At 40.4% G+C, this 23,152-nt stretch overlaps 1 protein-coding gene across 9 annotated transcripts in view; it reads right to left on the minus strand.

Moving 5' to 3' along the window:
* The window catches only part of PPP1R13B (protein phosphatase 1 regulatory subunit 13B), a 63,763-nt gene extending 47,479 nt beyond the window's left edge, over positions 1-16,284 (minus strand). For 5 of the 9 annotated variants that reach the window (XM_010711961.4, XM_010711960.4, XM_085225706.1 and 2 more), the window contains exon 1: positions 5,274-5,491. In XM_010711961.4, the coding sequence (XP_010710263.2) occupies positions 5,274-5,399 (126 nt within the window). In that variant the 5' untranslated portion in view covers positions 5,400-5,491. Of the gene's footprint in view, positions 1-5,273; positions 5,492-16,007 lie in introns of those variants that run through there. The other 4 variants (XM_010711964.4, XM_010711963.4, XM_085225708.1 and 1 more) reach the window with 2 other exon arrangements.
* Between the last annotated feature and the right edge of the window lie 6,868 nt (positions 16,285-23,152).

Genomic DNA, 23,152 nt, shown 5'->3' on the forward strand with positions numbered 1-23,152 from the left:
ATGTATTTGGGTTCCCTTTGACAAGAATTTTCATAGAGATGATACGTACACCTTGCTCAAACAATCCCTATATTACCCCAAGATAGAAAACACCGATGCTTGAATAGAATTAAACCCCACAGCCTAAACTAGGACATAAAATCCCTCAGTTGCCTTATGCCCAGGTTAAATAACTAACTCAGATAATACAATACACTGTGGTGTTCCAGGCTAATACAATTCAGTATAAGCACATCTCCCAATTCCCTGCTCTCTGAAAACTGATTTAAGCTATCAGAAAAGTGCTAAGAGGTGAAAAACCATCCCTTTAGTGACAAGCTAGTAATCCACAACCCTGCACAGAAAACGTTCAGAGAAAAAAAGTTACAAGGTTACAAGTTATCAATTATGTCATGCAAGCTTTGCTTGCATGGAATTCATGACACTACATAAATCCTGCATTGGTTAAAGCTGGAGAAATTCTAGTTGCACATTTCAAGCTCCAAGATTGAATTGAATTTTCCTTGCAATACATACACTGTCCCTTTTTCAGAACGTAGACTTGATTAGGGGAAGCTTTAAGCAATTATATTTTGAAAGAAACCAAACTACAAAGTTATAAACACAAAATTGTTTTAATTAAAACTATGTAAAGATGTATTCTTGAGTAATTTCTTTTTACTGTGACATTTGGGAACGGACAAATCCCCAGTAAATCTCTAACGATTATTATACATAAATCAGAAAAGCAGTAAGATTTAACCATCCCACTTTCATATATTCAGGAGGAAGCTTTAAAGCAAGTCTAACAAATGAGTTATTCACCAGCATGCTTTGTCCCAATAATTACTCACCTTAGAATGAAACTAAATGTAGATTTCCTGAAGAATTTATTGCAATGTATTTGTGATATTTCATATAAAGGTATCAAGCACGTTTCTATTCCTTATGCATTTATCATTTCTTCTTTTCAACATCCTTCCCCCCCATTCTTGTGTACGGGGCGAGAAATAAACAAGTACAATTTCCATATTTCTGAATACATTTCCTCACAACTACCTGTACCAAGCAGTTCAGGCCAAAGTTTAGCACTCAGTCATGGTTGTTGACTGCATTGGTACAATGCACAAAAGCAGTGTAACCAGTACAGACTTGTAGAATACAAAAAGGAGTAAAGGTTTCCACCAGACTGCATACTTGCAAAACCAATGCCATGCTTCTTCATACATTCTTTTTAAATCTGAAGACAACTGCTTCCCAATGACCTGCAAGAGTCACAAAATTGGTAGCAGGTCTCTGACGCTAAAAACATCAGATCATTCTTCCTCAGGCTGTTAAGAAGCATTAAATGCACACATTTCATTGTTGATAAATGTAAGCATTTATAAGAGTACTCAAAATAATAATTTTCTTGGAATACATTTTCTATTTTGATCAAATCTGAAAGTTTATAAACATATTTATTTGAACTAACTTCACAAAAGCCCTTTTTGCACAGGCTCACAACTTGTTTGTTTTTCTTCCAGCGATGAACAAAACATCTGCTTTGACATCCACCTCTGGAGGCATCTGCACAAGACAACCTGACTACAGAAAATGTAGCGAGAAGATAAGAACAGTTTTGTCAGTCAAGACTTGTACCCAGAAACTAAGCAATGGAGGATAAAATCCCTTCTTTTGGTAGAGCACAACGATCGTTTTTTAAAAAGCAATTTAATTTCTCTTATAGAAATGCAATCATTATTTATTAAAAGAAATCATAAGATCTTCCCTCAGTTCTGTCATGCCCACACGCATGCAATGGCTTAAAGAAGGGGGAAAAAACCTCACAGACGTTTTCTCTCAGGACTTTTACAACTGTTGCTTTTGTCCTCTTCAGAAAATAAGCTCTGACAGCCAGCATTCCACAGGATTTAGACCATTTTAAAAACCTGCACCTGTTTGCTACTTATTTGCTCTTTGTTACCGAAAGAGAAGACGCTACAGAACCAAGGGCAGATTGAGAACGTGAAGCCCCTTATTCCAAACATAGGCAGGCTTCTGAGACAGTAGAGAAATAAGCCAGCAGTTTGGCTATAGGAAGGAAAGAGCAACTATCATCAAGTATTTAAATACATCCAACTAAGCAAGGCAGGTCTGTGGATTATAATGAAAGGTATAATAGTAGCTCGCTGGAAGGCTTCCAGAGCTCCAGGAAAACAAAACCTGGTGAAACAACAGCAATTTAGAAGTTCACTTGCATAAACACACGAACAGCCCATGGACTCCAAAGGACGTTCAGAACCCACTTTGTTCTATCAGAAGCCATGGCACTAAGCCTCCACCAGCTCTGCAGGTTTTATCTTTGTAGAAGCTGTTTGCTGTTTGTCACAACATTGGAATGCTGCCTTTTAGATTCAGACTGTTCCTTTGAAAGCCAGCAGCAGTTGGAATTTTGATAAATTAGTTAAAAAGAGGGGCAATAAGCATGTGGCTACAGAAGGGAAAATGGCTATAGCCGAAAAGGAACAAGTTAAAGGGCTAAGAGTTTGCACTACAAACAAAACTATTTAATTTAGAAGGAAATCTGTCCAAGTGCAATATTTAACATTGGAAGCTAAAGCAACACAGCCTGAAGTTAGAGAAATATATAAAACATGCCTCTTGTGATGTTTTATAGTGGAAAATGTAATTTGGCACTCGCTACAGAATGAGTTCAACATCCCTGCATCATTATCTGCTGGCTTGATTCCTAAATTGCTACATCTGGAGGAACAGCAAGAGATCTTGTTGCTCTTTGATGCAAATAATTCCACAAAAGGACTGCCAAGGCACAAGTTACAGCGTAAGAGACTTCAGAGCACAGTGATAACTTAAGGTATGCCAACAAGTTCTTGCCAAGCACATTTCGTCATTAGCTAACAGAGTTCAAATGAAGACATTTTTATTTTTTCCAGAGCAAGGCTTTGAAATTTCATGTTATCCCAGTGTTTAGAAGACTCCAGGCCACATGCTACCTTTCAGTACGTAAAACAATCACTATTAAAAGCAGAAGGCAGAAACCTGGAAGGCTCTCTGTGCTCATCAGTTGATGCTGGACTTCCTAAGCCCCTCACAGAAGTCATGACAGTTCAAAGAAAGTACTCTCACCTTGCTAAATTATTATGCTCCGATTTGTTATAGGACTACTGAACGTGAGTCCTTGCCATCTATCAATCGTGAACAGAAGCAAACTCCAAGACTTCTTCAGAACATTCTAGGATACTTGCTGGCCTTGCTGAAGATACTCAATTTCTGTTCTACAATACTTTTTGTCTGTATGACTTTGTATGACAAAGCTCATTCGTTACTGCCTCCCTAATTTCAATGAAGTTTATCTATAGCACCAGGAGGTAAACAAATAAATAAATAAGTCAGCAGGCACATCAATTTTGTTCTGATTAAAAAGAAAAATAAGCTGTTAATCTATTTAAGAAATTAGCAAATGCCTGCTACATCTAAGCACGTTAACAATCGTTTGGGCTTCTTAAATGGGAACTCCTTGAAAATGCATGATGCTCACATTTCCACTGTTCTTCACATCTCCAGCCCAGCATCCTCCAAATCAAATGGTTCAAAGTTAAGTGGGGAACGCAGGACGAATTGTGGCCCTAAAACTCCTGCGGAAAAGAAGGGAGGAATCCCTGCAGTACTGCAGCCACATCTCATTCAACTCCACGCTCATGTTGAGAGCTCTAAATCTTTCCAATCTGTCATAATAACCCGTACATCATACATTAGAAGCATGAACAGCTTGAAACAACAGTCCTACAACATTAACTGCCTATTTCATTTACTCAGCTGGAGAAACAGAAACAACACATTTAAAAACACTGTTAAATATTTTGCTTTCCAAAACATGTTACTAAAGAACAATACAACTCTAGTTCCTGTAACATTTGCAGTAAATTCTGGTGAACTCACAATAAATTAGGAACAAAACCAAATTAATCCAAGGTGACTCACATTTAGAGATCGTTTTACTTAATAAAGAATCTCAGCTTTCCATTTGAACCAGAAGAAAGCTAAAAAATCTTAAAGAAAAAGGAGTCTTTAACTTTCTTGGGAGGTAGGAGATATGGGGAGAAGTCTTAGATAGGATGTCTGCATTTTGAGATTAGCAGCACTTGAATTTCCTTTAAAAGACAATTCATGACAACGCAAGGCAAAGCTGAAGAAGAACAAAGCTAAGCACACTGAAAGAACACTTACACCTTAAAAACCAGCATGTAACAGAACAGTCCCACAGAATTTGTATCACGGAATGGAGTGTTCTCAAATTATTAAACACATTTTGGCCAAGGCTATGGAAAGGGAGGTGCTGATGTTTCTACAATCTTGTGTTCGACCTTGTCAACAGCTACTGCAAAGTCATCCAAAAAGCACTGAATTCCAGAAAAGCTTGTCTCCTATGCAGCTATTCCATCAATCTCATCAGATAATTACAAAATAACAGTTATATATTTGTGCTTTTTCATTTAATAAGTTTGCTAATAAATAAATAAATCCATACCACAAGACAAAGCTGACCGAGTTGGGGGGGGGGAGGAAAGATCTTTAGGGGAGGCATTTGTCTTTTGTCAGTTAATAAAGGCAGCTTGTGGCCAACCAGACACCACTTTTCATTTTAAAAACCATTTATGAAACCTACAGACTCACACCCATACATAAAGTTACAGTCAGAAGCAGCACTCCTCTCTTATTTTCCATAGAGCACAGTGAGAACAAACTGCCACGGCTTTCTTCCATTAACAAAATACTGATTGTTTCACAGATCGCTCTCAGGGAATACCAGCCATTCAATCTGTGATGTAATGTTATCTGGCTTGGCAAAAACCTAAGAAGTGCAAGAAGAACATACCCTGTGGGATTCAAGAGGCAGTCTGCAGAGTTCTCCTTCCATCATCAGAGTGGAAATTGCCCAGAATAGAAATCAACTCTTTTAAATTCTCATCTTCAGTTTTTGTGTGGAAGGCTTAAAATTTAAGAGCTGCTCTATTTTGCTGTCAGACACCCACTTTGGCTGCATCAAACAAATAAAAACAAGCGTGCAAGGATTCCCTACCCTCCTTCCCCCCTCCCCAGAAACTCCAACTGAACTTATACAAGGTAAAGTTTTATAAACTTAGATATTTGCTACACAAAAGAAACCCATCAAGGAAAGATTTCACTTACAAACACTCTAAGCCGTGAGAAAAAAAATCAGTGCTCAGCACTTTATGATTTCTTCTAAAACCTAATTTCACAGCAAATAACAAAAAGCAAAGCAATCCCACCTTCTTTTTTATAACTCTGTCCCTTGTCCAGTTTTTAGAGTTACGTCCAGTCTTTTCCGGTAGCCAGGATTTCTCTTTTGATGTTTTTATAATATTCTGAAGAACCATTCTTAAAATATTCTTCATGTGGACAGTTACAGCAGAGATTAAATATATTGTGCAGAGCTAAAACCTAGAACAGTTCCTGTGCAACAGCTACAGTGAAAAACTACTTAAATGGAGTATTTCTGGTCTGCTGGCATATGAATTCAAGCAGCAATGACGAGCAGTGATAAGATGTTCCAAAGAAACAAGACAGGCCACAGTTGTGACAGGAACAAGATAGGCGAGATCAAGTTTCCCCTAATTAGGCAAGGTTGCAGTAGGGGAGTTCTGCTATCCTCTCATTGTGCAATAGTCATCTTTGTTTAATATCATAATGACAAACATTAAATATTCATCTTAAATAAATTTACATATAAGGCTCTGTCTGTCTCAGAAGAGACAAGTGATTTCTCTGCTGCAGAGGGCAATGAGATGAGCAAAAGTTCCAAGAGCAAATGATTCCAACTCTCAAAGTCTCCAAGTCTCCCAGAGACTTTTCCACAATACATTTCCTTAAATCAGCAAAATGATTTTAGAAGACCAATCAGCTTAAAGAAAACAACAAAACCCACTACACGCTTAAACTATAGTATTTTTAGGCATAAGTACTACTCCATTCTTGGCAAACTCTTTCTTCTTGCTGGACGTAATTCAAGCAGCAGAGAATACAAAATGGTAAACTGTGGTTCTGACTGCCTCTTCATGTCAAGGGACAGGGAGTGTTTATCATCATTCCTGTCAACACCATTCAGGATCCAGAGTGGGGGACAGCAAGATGGCACCAACTTAGCTCTTACTGTGCAATTGCACAAGCAAAGCATATTCCTCAGCCCAATCCATTCCCTTAATAGAGAAAACGAAGAGAAGGAGTAAGCAAGTGGCCTGGGAAGAAAAAAACAAATCAAAAAAAGCACACACAGGAGAACTTAGCCCATCTCTCTAACAGCAGAGATGTTACATTTTCTGAGCAGCACCTCACACATTAACTGCAGGAAGGGAAGAGCAATGGATTCTCAGCTCCATTTGCAATCCACAGAACTGTGGCATTACCCTTCTCTGCAAGCAGCAGCAGAAGGAAGAAAAAACAAGTAAGATTCCATATTTAGCCTGCTACAACGTTCAGAAACAGCACTGTCCTTCCTTAATGCATTTTGTTAGAAATGCAAACATTCTGATCCTGTGCAGCCTTCCTTCCTCCTCAGCAAACAAGTGTCACGTAGATAGCTTTACTGGGAAAATAATTAGTAGAAGCATTTCAGACATTCAGAATGCAACAAAACATTAACCTACGAGGGACTGAGGACATTTTAAATAAATGAGAACCTAGAGGATATTAATTAAAAGGAAAAGGTTGTTTTGCTTTTGAAAGGGTGAAAAAAATCTAAACTGGTTGCTCTCCAAAAACAGATCTTTATCTTTATCTGCCAGAAATACAAACTATGATATGAATAAATATTTGAGAGACAAAGCTGGGCCCATATTTACACATTGTGCCCCTCTTCCAACTATTGCTACGCACTGAATGCTTGTGAATGGCAACAGAAAAATCCCAAAAACTTACGAACACTGTAATTGCAATAGAAAGGCTTAATATGCATGATGTATTTCAGAAGTATATGGGAAGGTCCAGATCTAAAGCCTGCCATCACTGTGAGTAATGGGGACCTTTTCAAAGAAGAATACGAACTAGAAAACAAGCATCACTGAATTTTCCCCTTCTTTTATCCTGTCACTCCCAACTTTTGAAATAATTGAGAACACCTGTGGTTACTTGCTAAATCAGATAAATAACAAGAGCAATACAAGCACGGTGTAGCTCCTTCCTTTTTCTCCTGCAGTTCTTAAGTGTACTGTCTCCAAATTCAGGATCTGACCCAGCACAGTTACCTGGCTGACTGATTCATAACTGCTACTTCTAGGGAGGTAATGATGAATCTAGGAGAGACAGAGAGAATGATAAGGACACCGCAACCATAGCTGGTTGTCTCATATCATCAGCCTCAAAATCCTAAATAAAACAAACAAGGAGATTTTTTTTTGCCCAAGAAGCATGAAGAGATTTTGAGTGTTTTAAATGAAGACAAAGTCTTCCATTAACCTTATATAAAAATGTAGGTACAGTGAGAGATCCAAGAGGACTTGCCCTGTGTAACAACATTCATATTCAGAAAACTGTGCACCCACTCAATTCTTGCTCAACAGGAAAGTGAAACATGGGCTATGACCCTACTAAAGCATTTTAACAAAAAGACACTCCTGGCCTCTGAACAACACATGAGATGATGTAGCAAATAGAATGAAAGTGACATTCTAGAAAATGCACACCATTTTTACAGCAAACAAAATGGAAAACTACTTAACATCAAGCTATAGATTACAATCTGTGGATGTGAGCAGCTAAGAATACACTGAAGTAAGGAACAAATAGAAAGAACAGCAAGAGTTCAAAAGGAATAAAACATAACACTGCGTTGTGGTCTCACCGACAATCTAAGGCCTACTTGTTTTAATAACTTTATTCCACTTTGCCTCTGTCTCAACACTCACATTATGGTGTTCTCTCCTATGTTTGAAGACACTTCTTCTCACAAGAAATCTACAGTATTTAACAAAGCAGGATGACCTGGGTTTCCAGGTAGGGTGGGGAAAGGAAGACAGAAGGGCTATGAAGCAATTCAGACACAATCAGGACGTTCTCATCCTCAAGCACTGGAAGCAAAGAGGCTGCTGAGACCTCAGTGCTTGAAAATATTTACGTGTAGTTTGAACACAGCAAGAAAAAGCTCATCAAAAGCTTTCCCCTCCTTCTGAAAGGGTACAGATGAGTACCTGCACACTCCAGATCAAGCTTACTTGTAATTTTCTGCTATCAGTTCTTCAGAGCTCTGAGAGCACAAACCAAACAGCACTTGGTGGCTTCAAGAGGACTTTCCTTCCCAGTGTGCTACAACTGCACCTAAAAGGCTGCAGTAAATGGGGACAGCGCTTGTTAGGTGAGATGTCAGAAAAGACCAAGATACAGTGTTTCCACCACAGTATTTTTGTGTCCCATAAATTACTTGAGTTAGTGTAGCTTACACATCATCCCTTAAAATGCTTTCTCTGACTGACTTTGTAGTTTAAAACCAGCAACAACGAAGATGTAAGATTGGCTATTAGAAATCTAAAGAGTGGTACACGTGAAAAAAGGACCAAAATTCCAGAGCATTTATCTTTAGCTAAAAACAAGAAAAGCACTTTAGCTGATATAAATTAACCCAAATATAAGTATTTAAGCAAACTTCAGGGATCCAAAAGAGCAGTTCATAATTCAGAGATTAAACTGACTTAAACCTAGTTCACAACTTTCCCTCCTGCCATCATGACAGAAGTACATGCTACTGCTATCCATCATCCAAAAAAGAAAGCTAACACAAGTGCTACAGCACAGAATTGAAGGTCTGTTACTTGCAGCCCTTCTCAACTCTTTCCATGTAAAGCTTTGATTCATCACATTCCTCATCAAACCAGGTCTTAGTGATGAGGTGGTAAGCGATGATAAAACAGTAACAGCATCAGTACTCCAAGAAGCTAGCCAGAGAAAGAACTGAAAATATTTCTAAGTGACATGGACTAGTAGACAGCAAGCCATGCAATATGGTTTTGAAATGAGTGCATTGATGCTGACATGATTAAGTGTAAAAGAGGTCAATATTACAGACCTTTTTCTGCTAGCAGAAAACCATACTTCTTACAGTTATTTTTTTCCAAAACGTAGGTAACTTGGGACAACAAAGCAGTAAGTGAGGAGATGAAGCATCAGACATGCTGAGACAGTCAGAGCTTCATGCAGAGATGAAACTGCACACAGAGATGTTTCACAGTTTATTTTTATAAGACACTGTTTCAAAACCTCAATATCTCCCATACAGACTCAAACAGTTGGACTGAATAGTAACTAACCCACTTGTAAGCAATTTGTTAGCCTGTTGAATCACACCAAACTGTTACACTTCCAAAAATTTGCTGTCTTTAGATACATGGCAGGAAAATCTCACCTCTTTCTCTATCAAAATATCTGAACAGCAACCTGAATGATAAGGATGCTGCTTGGCTGTTTCTAATAAAGCTAAGTATCTAACAGGGTTAGTAGTTCTGATGCTGACCACCACATCATCACACAGCATGTGCTCTGGCTAAGATGTTATCTCTACAAAACCCTAGCAGCCTGAGAAGAATTTTACAGACATTAATCATACCACAGAAATGTACAAATACCACTTTCTTGCACATCTCCCCCAAAGGAAGTAACCGAGATCTTTGAAAACAGCTCTCTCTGGCTAAATGAGATTGATCTAAGCCTGACCTCAGTCTAAGTATTTGTAGAGATTGTACAAGATATCCAGATATGCCTTCTGAAGCTTCACCCCTCACCCCCTCCATCCCCAACAAGTGGAAAACTTCCAGAAAGATTAAAGAAAAGTAACACCAACAGGTGCAACAATTGCCTTGAACCACATTAGACAAGTTGTATTAGGAGAGAGGATTACAAACAGGTTTTCTTAAACATACATTTGAAGTATATCACCTCAATCTACACCATACCTGTTACCCTAAACTAAGACTTAATCCTGCTTGAAAAATTCAAAAAAATCTTTCTATTTAGGTAAGACTGTACTTGATGGCTATGGTCTGCTGGTCTCAGACTGCCCTGTTTCTCTCCTTTAAAGACCAGAGAGCAGTGCAAGCATTACTTTTTTTGTCATACTAGCAATGCAGCTCTTCTCTCACATAACACGAACTCTCAACAATTGCTAGGTACTCACCCTCAGAAATCAGGACAGATATACACTGGTGGTTTTTTGGTTTTGTTTTTTTTTTTTTTTGTTTTTTTTGGAGAGAAAGGTCTGCCAGCCTCAAAGAGACAAAAATGGGCTTCCAAGAGAGAAGTAGAACACAGAATTAATTCATGCTAGTTAATGCATTGTGCTAATGTGCATGGGGACAGCCCACAGGAACAGGGATCGGTAAAGTTCTCCCACATGAACCCATCAGAGACCTCAAGCACCGCACAATTTTCTTGCTTTGATTTCAAAGACCTGGGAAGTTCCTCCTCTCTGCCACCAGTGCCACAAATTACACATCAAAGCCTTCTAGACATATCTCCCCACATTCATTCACTGCCCTACAGTTCTTTCGGGCTGAAAATCTCAACATAAACCAACAGAACTGATGACACCCTTCCGGCAATCTCTGCATTTCTGCCCTTCCCTGTGACAGCTCCAGCACCTCTCTGACCCCGCAGCGAGGCGGTTTCCGTGTGCTAAGCTGTCAGAAAAGAACCTCAACAACAACAAAAAAAAGCAAACAACTTCCTGCTGAGTTAGCAAACTGAAGTGGCTCAGCATGGGATGAGACAAGCACAGAGCCAGTGCAGGAGAGGGGCAGCAGGGAGGACAGGAGCACGGTAGCCCCTGCAGTGGTTACTTCCAGCTGGTGAAGACCGAGGCTTAAATATGCTGAGTCTCAGAGAAGAAGGAAAGAACGGGCAGAAACCAGAAGGAACACACTACTGCAAAGAAAAAGACAAGCGACAGCAAACCAGTGACTTCTACTTAAGCATTACATTGGTTGATTAGCAATGGTTACAACTTCTTTTGCATTTGCTTCTCAAGAATTACCCCAACACCACATATTTCACCAAAAATCCTAAGTCCCTTGCTTGCTCCCATTCCAGGGAACGTACACAGACACTACCAGATTCCCAGAAAAGTGGCAAAACTTACCTATACAGTTACAGTGTTACTGCAGTGCAGTGATCTTACCGTTCATTTCACTGTCCTACTGAACTGGTAAACAGCCAGAGAAAAAAATTTAATATATGATGTTCAGGTACAGCTTCCCAACACAACTGGAGAAGAGGATCAGGCAGTACTGAAATGGGGAGGCACCACTTCCCTACCACCTCCTCTGCTGTCCCTCTCACCCCAGCAGCCTGCTTCTTCCTGAACCAGCACAGACAACGAGAGCAAAACAGCACAATAAGCTGATTTAATGGACTAACCTAGCAGGATATTCATATATACGCACACCTATGCCTTCCACATCCCTCGAGTGCAATTATTTTTTCCATTTATAGCACCCTGGATGCAGTTACTAAGGAAGGCAGTACAGTGTGCTCAAAGCACGTGGTGGGAAGGAGCAGCGAGGAGCAAGGAAGGAGGAAGCGACCACAGCCAGTGGTCACAGGAAAAGGTCAGTGCAGCTCATCTCCATTGTGAAACCTCAGCCCTGAAAGGAATGCAGCATCTCCAACATCCTACTGCCCCGTCACGATCAACGCCTGCTCTGTACCACAAGCAAGGTTACACGCACCTCTGAGCTACATCTAAGTCAAAGAATAGATCCACTTGAAATCCAGGTAAAGCAGTTGAAAATTCAGATTCAAAACAAGTGTCTGGAATAAGCAGTTCATATACTCGCTTGTCCTTTGATTTGTCACAGAATTCATGCACGGGTATTATCGGTTCTGACACACAAATCTACCTCTGAAGGACAGTGTCTGTTACTGCACAATAAAGTTTTATTACTATCCCTCATTAAAAATCAGAAACTTACAACACTGAGAGCTCTCCGAGGATATATTCCTGAATACACTGCAGATTCTTATGCACTTCTGAGTTTAATTGACTCTAATGGCAGACTTCCAAACTACTAGAAAAATGTACAACCTGAAGGATTAAAATGTTACAGTATTTATTTACTTAGAAGTCTTCTAAGTTAAGGATCAGTGAGACATGGGATCCAAAACTGAAGGAAAGGATGCTCAGAGAAGTGGCAGAAAGATCTTTTAAAGGTAATTTAAATCACTTAATAACATTTCCCAATTTAAGGAAAAAAACCCCCTCACTTTGCAGGGGGTGGACAAGCCCAAGGTTAACCAGGGCTTGCACATTCCAGGCTGGCACACTCAGTTAGAGGTGAGATATTCTGAGCTATGCTGTGCTAGGAATTACTGCATAGTAACACTAAGCTTTTAATTCAGATAATGTTTAAGAATGGTAAATTCTAAAAGCAAATAATGATACAGAGGCAGTCCCAGCAACTCCCCTATTTATGCAACAGTCAGTTTGCTTCTTCAAATCCCTACTCTTGATAATGGTAATTATTTTAGTCTTCGAATCTGCTTCCTTGAAAACAAGATCTAAAATGCTCTTAATGTTTAAGATAGAATAAAGGTGATCTTTGAATTCAGCACCAAGCAAACTCTTCTAAAAAGGCACTGTTTTTATTCTGTGTATGGCCAACCCTTGGCATGACGCAGTCAGCCCCTGTTAGGCAACACTAATAGGAAGAATCAAAGGAGCACGGCATGGATTTCATAACACAGTGAGAAGGCCTGCGTTTCACACCACACTTCATTTCTTACATTAACAAAACTTCATCTGGTAGAGCAGCATTTTATTTTCTAAAAAGTCTCCTGCAATGCCTGCAATGGACAACCACCTCATCTATGTCAATTTGGAAGAATGAAAATTTCCTCAAGATTTTCTCATATACTTGTGGATTTTAATGAAACATCAAGTATTTCTAAACATTCTATTATCAAAGCAGTCTATGAAAAGTGACTTTTCATGGATGTGGTGAAGCCCACGAGCTTATTTTTAACCACAGAATAGGCCATATTTTATTATCCTAATAAAACAGTAACACAATCCAAAAAACATGAACTAGCCTTTAAGCATCACTGCAATAAATAACTCCATTAATAATGGCTGATAAACTTGCAAATTATTCTCTCCAGTCAGTTCAGATTTATTCAGCATGGTATCAGTACTGCTGGTATTTATACCACTCTGAATTCATTACAATATATTTTATCTCAGCATCACTGAAGATTGCTAATACTAAGTTTGTTAAAGCTACATATCTTCCTTTAGACTTATACGAGGTAGTGACCATTAGTAGTGACCTTTCTAAGGCAGACAACCACGTATGCTGATTTGAAACTACTTCAGTTTTAAATAAAGAATAAGCATCACCCTTCGTAGACTTGCTGGAAAAGGTTTTAAACTCAACACATTATCATAGAATCACTCAGGTTGGAAAAGACCTCAAAGATCATCGAGTCCAACCATGACCTAACCACACTACCCTAACAACCCTCTGCTAAATCATGTCCCTGAGCACCACATCCAAACAGCTTTTAAACACATCCAGGGATGGTGACTAAAAAAAAAAAAAAACAAAAACACGCACACAAAAAAAACCCACTATGAAAACCACACCAAAAAAAAAAAAAAAAAAAAGAGAAAAAAACCCTTTTCCTAATTCACCTGGAAGATAGCTCAATTTAAACTTAACTCGAGCAGATCCATCTTGGTTTGTGCTCTATCTATCGTGTTATCTGTCTTCGTAGACAAGTAACATATGTGGCAATTAGAAGGATATTAATGCACACTGTAATATTAAGATCCACTTGTGTATTCTCTAGTCTAACATAAAATACACACTAGGGATTATCTTTCAATAAGAGCTGCAGTTTCAGACAAAATTAACCAAAGTGCAGCCCACATCTCATTACTTCTTGGAAGCCCAACCGTGTTCAGAACCAACAATAAACCTGATTTCCTATCTCATGAAAACAAAGTAGAGTAAGCAATACAGACTTGCACAGAAAGGATGCTAAGGAACAGAAGAAGAGATATCCTGATAGCAGAAGAAATCACACCTGATAAAGCCTCTTATAAGTAACCCCATTCCCTCATGAAAAACCCACCATGAACAACAAAATACAGGAAAAGAGGAAGTCATCATTCCATTTTCTGTTCTTCAGACATTACTTCATTCTTAAAAGCCAACGTACAGAACACTAAAGAATTACCAATCCCAAAATGGCCCCAAGAAAGTACTTCAAATGCAAGTCACAAAAAAATAGAAGTTTATTATTTCCCAAACACTTTGTTTCAACTTGTTGACAAAGCTGTAGCAATGCCCACTTGTTACAGCTCAATTCCTGCAGTACTGTAGTCCGGGCTCTTCCTATCATTATATACTTCTACTAATTATGGAGAAACAAAACACAACAGGATCAAGGAGAAAACAGTTCCTCTGTATTTGAAGTCAAGGAATCCCAGCATAGCTTTTCCCTTTTCAGAATAGGAAAACTCAAGTTTTTAAAAAAAAAAAAAAAAAAAAAAAAAAGCCAACCACATTTGGTCCAGCTCTACAGCCATACGTTCACATCATCCTGATATTTTGCACTGATTATTCCAGTAAATGGTTTATTTCCCATCCTTGCAGCCCACAAATCAAATAGCTGGGATAAGAAACTGGAAGACTAATGGCACTATCAAAGTGTCCATTTAAATATGTATATTCCTGAGTACTTTATGACAGACAGTCCACAAAAGCATCTAAAAGCATCTAAAAGAAAAGCAAAATATTTATTATTTCAGGATTCAGACTCACAAGCTCTAATCTGCAACATTACTACCACTGCAGCAAGGTAATTTGTTTTTATTAAAACTCAGCTGTCAGTGTGAAAACGCTTTGAAGTAGATTTCAAAAACATAATAAAAGTCAGAATCTTATAACACTTTCAAATAACCACAAGCAACTGCTGTATTTCTACAAGTACGAAGGCAACAGCACGGCACAGAGACACTCACCAAGCTGTAAAGAAAGAAAAAGAAAACAGCGAGCCAATACCATGGACTTCTAGAAAGCCAATCACTGGAGCACGGAAGTTATGACATCTGCCTCAGACTCACACACGAGTCAGTAATGGGAAGCAAATCCATGCGTTATGACCCAGCCTACCGTTGGCATAGGTTTTCAGTAAGAATTTTATGAATGTAAAGCACGGCCCGAGTCGCAATGGAAGCCGAGCACGCTGACAGGCACAGAATCGTAAAACAGAACGGCCTGGCTCGGAAGGGGCCGCGCAGTTCGCGCAGTTCGGAGCCCCTGCCGTGAGCCGGGCTGCCGCTGCCGTCTCAGTTCGGCTTTCACTCGCCGATACCCACCCGCACCTCAATGAACTCCGATGTCGGTTTCCAGCGCACGCAGCTCAGAGAAATCCTCCTCCGGCACCAACGGAGCGCTCCGGTACCCGAGCACGGCAGTCGGAAGGCACACGGCGCTAACCCGCCCGTCGCGACGCCTGCCCACAAGCGCTACCTGCGCCTTTCCATCCGCAATCCCAGTCCGACCGAGCCGCGCACTTCCTGCCGGCGGCCGCGGAGCAAAGTTGGAGCGGTGACATTTCCTGAAAGACGTCCCCGCTGCTCTCCCCGAGCGGCGTTCTGCTGCAGCGCCTCGAGCACTGCGGAGGAGCCGTAAATAAAAGCTCCTTTCCTCGGGAAAACGCGGCGGCCTTCTCCCGAGCGCCTCCCGCACGCGCAGCCGAGCTCACCCGGAGCTGGACGCCGCCTCCCGGCCCCGGGATCGGCCCGCGAGGGGAGAAAGAGCCAACGCAACCGAACTGCTGCTTTGAAGGAGAGCGGCACGGCGGCACCCCCGCGCCAGGCCCGGCCCGGCGCGGCCGCGCACGGCGGCAGGACGGCAGCCGTCGGGCCCCGGGGCCGGAGAGGATCGGGGCGACCGCGCTCCGTCCGGAGGTATCCCGGCGCCAGGCCGACGCGGCGGGCCCGGCCGCTCCCCACTCACCGGCATCATCTCCGCCGCCGTCCCCTCGCCGAGGCTCCGCCGTGCCGCGCCGCGCCGGGCCTCTCACGCTGCCGCCTCTCAGCGCGGAGGACGCCGCTCACCCTAGCGGCGGTGACAGGTGCTCCCGCGCGGCTCGCTCCCCGCAGCGGACGGAAGGAAGAGGCGAAGGCGGCGGCCGGGCTCGCGGCCCCCTCCTCCTCTTTCCCCTCCTCCTCCTCTTTCCTTCTCCTCAGCGCGGCGACGGCGGCCGCCCGCCTGCCTCCTTCCCCCGGCGCTTCCTGCTCCGCTCCGCCCGCGCCGCGCCGCCCCACCAGGGGTTAACCTCCGCCGCCGCCCCATTGGCCGGGCCAGGAGCGCGTGGGGCGGGGCGAAGGGGGGCGCGCTCACGGCGAAGGACGGAGGTGGGCGGGGTGCGCGCGCGCGCGCGGCGCACGTGAGGGCCGCGGTGGCGGTGAGGACTGCGCGCGTGCCCGCGACCGCTTTCCCTCGCGGGGTTCGCCTCGGCCTCCCTCCGCCCTCCTGTGCTGCGGTTCCCCCCGCTGCTCCCGGCGCCGCCCGGCCCCCTGGTGTTGCCACCTCGCTCCGGGGCCGAAGGAGGGGGCATTGGCCCTGTGGGCGGAGCCTGCCCCCGCGTCTCGTTCTATAGAGGTGTAGCAGCGCGATGAAAGCTAACAGCTTGGAAGAAGTCGGGCTCAGCGCTAAGTCAACGCGGCACCATATGTCGGCACCGCAACACATGCGACGTAGATAAAATTCATATTGCTGCGAGTCTGAAAGCCTAATCGGAAAAATGCATCGCCCTGCCCGGTGATGCTTCCCCTGTTTCTGTAGATGGCCGCTTTCCAGTCTTTGTGACATTATTTGTCACCGATCTCAGCTAGGAGTGACAAAGATGCTCACCAGGCACGTTCTTGAGAGGACCTCAGGTTCTCTTTGTATAACCTTTAAGCTTAAGCACGACGATAGTGATAATAGTTGCGTATTGATCTCAAACATGAGCTTGTTCATTAGATTTAACCTGTTAATGTGAGTTCCTGTCACAGATGGCTGTAAATTACCTTAATACATACCTGCCTAAGGTTTCAGCGTGCATCCTTGTCAGTGAGGCTGCAGGGTTGAACTTTGTGATAGTCAAAGCTCCTCTTAAGAAATTAGTCCTACCGAAAAATCCTGCTGACATCACCAGATAATACTCTATCAATTTAAAATTGTTTTGCAAATATTATTTAGAGTGCTTCTAGCTGACAATCCCATCATTATCTGAGTTTCCTGCAAATTATGATTCTACCTCTTACAAGTCTTTAGAAATAGGTAAGACAATGATACTTCTGACATCGTAACTTTCTGAGCTACTCAGAATGATCCTGCAACAAAGCTGACATGAAATAAAATGGGCTGTAAGGCACTCATAATCTAGGCACTCATAATCTCAGAAAAATAATAAGAAAAAAAAAACCCACAAAACACAGGTGAAAACATCATAATAGAGCCCCAGTATTACCATTCCATTCCTTTATGAACAGTGATGGCAAAATGAAAACTGGGAGAGTATGGCACAGACAGTTGCCACTGGCAAGGCAGGCACTCCTCCATGCAATGTCTCCATTGCAGTAATGCCCTCTGGTATAACGCCTGTGTCAGCTTTTAAGACGCATTGCTTTTGGCAGGTGCAGGTTCAACCAATGCTGCAACCAGACAGACTGGATCATGTGGACTAGGAGGAAATGTCTTCAAAAGGTATAGGCCATACTGTATATAAAGTCTTTTCATACTCCCGATTTCTACTTCACTTGGCAAAAAAAAAACCCAAAAAACAAAAAACAACCAACAAACAACTACCAATCCAGCCCTCCCCATCTCCATTTTCCCATAGAAATGAGGAAAAAAAATTAACCAGTCTTTACAAATTGTAAGGCTTAAAAGTGTGCCTGTACCATGGTAAATTAATTACCATCTCTCTTGCAGAATGATCTTTCTGAGAATCACTATCAGCTGAATCTTCTGATTCCAACTTAAAATGTCTTTTATGTGCTTTGCTTACTGCAAACAGAAAAAAGTTCACTTGTAATCATGCACCATTGTTCTTCTTTCCATGCTTGGCCAAGGGGCCAATGATACCTACAAGTAAGTTGCCTGTTTTAGATAAGTGAGGTTATGTGAAAGCAGTGATGTTTTGGGGAATACCTTGGAAGATAAGGTTAAAAGAATGTGGAGTAGCCGTGGAAGCAGATAAATCCAGAGATACAGAATCCAAGTTACTTGCTTCACAATACGCAGTCTTTGAGAGAGACACTTTAATTCTGTGGCCTTTTTCTAAAGGAAAAGGTTTGCTCATTTGTTGATATAAATATTAAAACATGTTATGCAAATAATTTTTACAGTCTGCTTGGCATCAAAAAAATAAAATTAAATAAAAACCAACCAGCCAACCAACCACAACAAAACCACCAGAGCAACTTTATATTGAAGACACTATAGCTCAACAGACGTTTATTTTACTTGTAATCATTAAAAATGAAAAATTACTTACAGTGTGATTTGTTTTTGAGATTTAGGTTGAGATCTTGTTTAGCTAGAATTTGAAAATCGCTCAAAATGTATCACCTATCATCTTATTATTTTGTGAATACACTTGAAATTAAAGGGTAGGCATAGAAAAATTATCAAAGTATGTTTTGTATTTAATGCAGATTTATCTTTAAAAAAGGTATATTAACAGTAGTTAATAAACTGGCTGGTCTTTTATGCGATCATGTGCAACATTCTCCCTAGGAGAAGAAGAGATTTCTAACAATACAGATGTACAGATGGGAGTCTGAGCAACTAACGAGCTTTTTCACAACCACTCCTGACAAAACTTCTGTGTTGTTTTTTTTTTAAACTATCTAATGGCCAGGTTTGCAAATGAAGGTATTTTCAAGTTTTTAAAGCTGCCATGTCTGAACTTCCCCCACTTGTTTTTTATGCATAGACAAGAGGAGGAAAATGAACTTCCCGGCCTTGTTGGATCCAAGCTTTATTCAGTTTTGCATTTGTTTGGTTGAGATGCTTTTCTGGAACATAGGAAAATGTTTTCAGGCTTTGGAGGTGTCACAGGAATTTTAATTAATTTTAATTAATTTAAGACGACTTCTTCTCATGTGGTATTATTTTAAATAACAGGTACTTCTATTTATAGCCAGAAATAAACGTTCTCAGAGGTCAAATGTTTAAGGTGGGATACATCTCATCCAACTGAAACAATCTGGAAGTTAAGCATGTGGTCTAAATCCATCATCTAGGCTCCTTCTGTAAATAAACTGGGATGGAAGGGAAGGGAGACAGGCAGTTCTGCAGGCAATTAATTCCTTTCTGAGATACTCATCCCACTATCTAAATGTCTTTGAAGGTGCCTATCTCTCTATTGATTAAAAATGGAGCCTGGATGACTAACAGAGATTAGAGAGGTTCCTAGATGGCTATAGTTAGGGTGGGTTTCCTCACAATTGGCAGAAGAAAATCTCAAGAAACAAGTATGAAGAGAGTGCTAGGGCTTTCTGTGTATGTGTATTACAAAATTTTTAATCTGTCCTTTCTAAATAGCTTAGTGGATTGCTTTATTACGTAACACAACACTCCTTTCCAAAAGTAGATTTTGGATTTGCTGTAAAGCAGGAGGAAGTGGCAATGAGTAGGCAAGCAAGTTTAGAAGCTGGGTTTTGGAGGTACTTCTAAGTTCCCAAGCAGCTACTTGCAGGTGCAGTGTGCTGTACCAGACGACATGGGTAGATTAAAATCTTTACAGAAATACTGCATATAGTGTGTATACTTAAAGAAAATCAATTTTAACTTGTTACTGTGGCCTCTAGTACCCTTTCATTCCAGAATAGAGCTGACTTCCTAAGGACGCAACAATGAGGAATTCACACTGAATGATTGTCATAAGCTGCCATGTTTGAATTCATACACAGCCAGTGCTTTCCAACCCCACCAAACCTGTTCAGAGATAAAGTGTAAATAATAACCTAAAGGAAACACTTTGATGTCTGTTTTGTATACAGTCTCTAAGACACGTGAATAGGAAAAAAATACTTTTTCATCCCTACCTTATAATATTCTAGTAATGCATGCTGGACCAGATGACTAATGTCCTATAGTTTCATGGCACAGTGCACACAATGCATCATTCTGAAAAGGAGTACAATAATTAAAACAGAAGTGAAGCCATATGATCTGTTTCTAGCAGAGCTGTGTGCACTCTGTGGGGATTTGAGTGCCTGATACATCATGTGTTTCAGCCCTGTATTTGGTGGATTAGAAATGTAATTTCTTTGAACAATAACATAAATTGTATGCTTAATCCAATACACATGATGCAAGAAGGTGTACTTAGTAGAAAATACTGTGGCCTCACTGGAAATATGTTCCCATACATTCTCATAAAATTCTTATACTAATAGGTATTGCTATTTTTTTATATTGTAGCTACAAAAGTTATAGCTGTATAAAACAGATTATGTGCCATCCTTTTTACAGATAGAAAATCCTCTGCTCCCCTGTAACTTATGATGAAGAAACCATTAAGAATATTAGAAGGAGTAGAGAAAGCAAAAAAAAAATCCTGGAAGAGGCTTTTAAGGTGATGCATATTTACAAAACTCTTTGTATTTTCCTCAGTATGGCCATGATGATTGGAAGCTTCCATGACTAAATGATGGGATATTAGTTGAAGTAATAATTGAAGAGGAGATAGTTAACAAATCAGTGCTTCAGTCGAGGTGTTACTTTGCTTTCCATGTATCACTTTCTAAAGTTTGAGAGAGAAAATGGATAGTACATGTCTTAAGAGAATCCATTTCATTTCTTCACCCTTTCTAATTGTGTAGGTTTTGCTTTTCCAGGTAAGGTATTGCTATTCTAGTCCTGCAAACTTCAATGAGACAGCTTGCTTTTATTTTATTTCTAAGTGCCTGAATAATTCTGTTACTGCTCTAATCCTTGGGCAAAGTTTACTACAGTTCTTAGCTGGATAAACAGAACACCAGCTGAAAAGGGTAATGAACTGTACTGGCATCAGTGGAATCCTATTGATTAAGTGTAAAGCCCTAGAAATTGAGATAGTATAGAATGTGTCACCTGTACATGTTTACAATATATTTGATTTATTCAAAGATGTCATAATATGCAGTTGAACCTCATAAGATTTGAGAAAATGGACTTTAAAAGTTTATCTATTGCTTATGTCTCCAATTCAAAACCAGTATTTCTGTTCTGTAAAAATACAAGCTGTAGGACAAGGTAAAGCAACTTGAATCTTTTCACCTTTTTTTCCCATTGCTGTGTAAAAGTTCTGCAGAATTTTTTCTTGCCTTCTGCTTCTGTCTTCCTGGACACATTTGATTACGTTTGAATTGGTAACCTTCATTTAAAAGGAGGTATGATAGCATTAATAAGAACGCACAATCTGAAGCAAAGAAAATACAATTTTGGCAGGACTCTTTTTAGCTACAGAAATTAATTAAATCTAAGTATGCTAAAAGGTATTTGTTTCACTGTTTTCTGGAACAGACTCAGATCCATGACTGAAATAGTATGCCTCTAACACTTAGTTTACTGAAAGAAAGGCAACATTTTAACTGTAGCTAAGAAGTCTTGAGGTTCTAATTTGGACAAGAAGTATTGCTGAGTGCTGTTCTTGCCCACAGCAGGGGGGAGGAACTTGATGATCTTTAAGATCCCTTCCAATGTAAGCCATTCTATGACTGCTTTTTTCAAGCTGATACGCTGTATGGAATACAGTGACTTACAAAGGATTATAAGGTAAGGACTATAATTTCAGATATAGAAGAATTCAAAGAAAGCTATTTTTGTATACAAGTACATTAAATTCAAAGCTAACACTGGAATATATATACTGAAGGTAAGCATGGTGTTAATTAAAAAAAGGGAAATGCTTTTGGTTAAGAAAAAAAGAAAGCGTATACTTGTTACTCTATCAGATGTCTGCTAACATTCTAATTATTTTATTAATTTCTTCCTCCCCTCCCCCCAGTAATATTCTGGTTGTGGTGACAGTTTAGTTGTTGCAATTTTGCTTGTTTATAAGCATTCCATATGAAATATCTCACAACAGTTCTACTGCATACCTCAATAATTCCCCCTTAATTGCAGCAATTCTTTAATATTTTCAAAAGTATGCTAAACACAACAGGTTAAAACAAGAAATGAGGACTACAACTGATACTGCAGGAGAAATCTGTGTAGGCAGAAGTCATCACAGATGGGATTCATTCAGTATACTGCTGTTAGTTCTACCACCCACAGAATCTCTCATTATCATTTTCTACCAAACACAGCTCTGTAGAAATCTCTCATCTGAAGCTGAAGTAACAGTGATGATATATGGATGCATAATAAGTAGTTAAAGGTCAAGTCAATTAAAAAAAAAAAAAAAGTTGCTGAAAGCCGTAATTCAATTTCTTTTCATTTCATGGCTGTAATTCCTGATTTGAAGAAATAATACCAATCTTAACCTCTAATATGGAAAGCATTCCTTCTGCATGTACTGAGCATCAAGATGTTGTACAAGCGTTCTTTTGTTCCAACTCATAGTAGGCATCTGAGAAAACAAGGTGCTCCAAAAGAAGGATGCAAAGTTCTGTCCCTTTGTTGAAGCACAAGCTGACATTCCTGATTTGTACACAGGGCGGATTCTGCATTCTTTTTATTGCTACTCCTCTTATTGCTGAGAGTGTTGACAGTGATGACAGTTCTTACAGGAGGCAGTACCTTGATCATGTGCATCGCTGGATGTGAGGAGGAAATGGCATTAAATTATTGTAAGGCACATGACTTAGGAGAGCTGGCAGAGTGAATGCATAGATACAAATTCTGAAAAAAAGAGCCTGCTGTGCTATAATATAACTTATAGAGTAGCCATGCTGTAAACAGCCAGAGATGGATCCAAATTAAAACAGAAAAAAAACCTGTTTGCTTTATTTTAGAGAAAAATGCCTATAAAATCATTAAAGTTTGTCCAATCTGACTCACGAACAGTTGTATCAGCACAACAAAGAGAAACATGTCAGCGTGGTATAAGGATGGAAACTCCACAAGCTGCCTCAGCACTTACACTGTTAAACCACAGCCAAAGACATTACACTACT

The sequence above is a fragment of the Meleagris gallopavo genome, chromosome 5 (assembly GCF_905368555.1).
Source record: "Meleagris gallopavo chromosome 5, MGAL_WU_HG_1.1, whole genome shotgun sequence".
NCBI classification, from domain to species: Eukaryota; Metazoa; Chordata; class Aves; order Galliformes; family Phasianidae; genus Meleagris; species Meleagris gallopavo.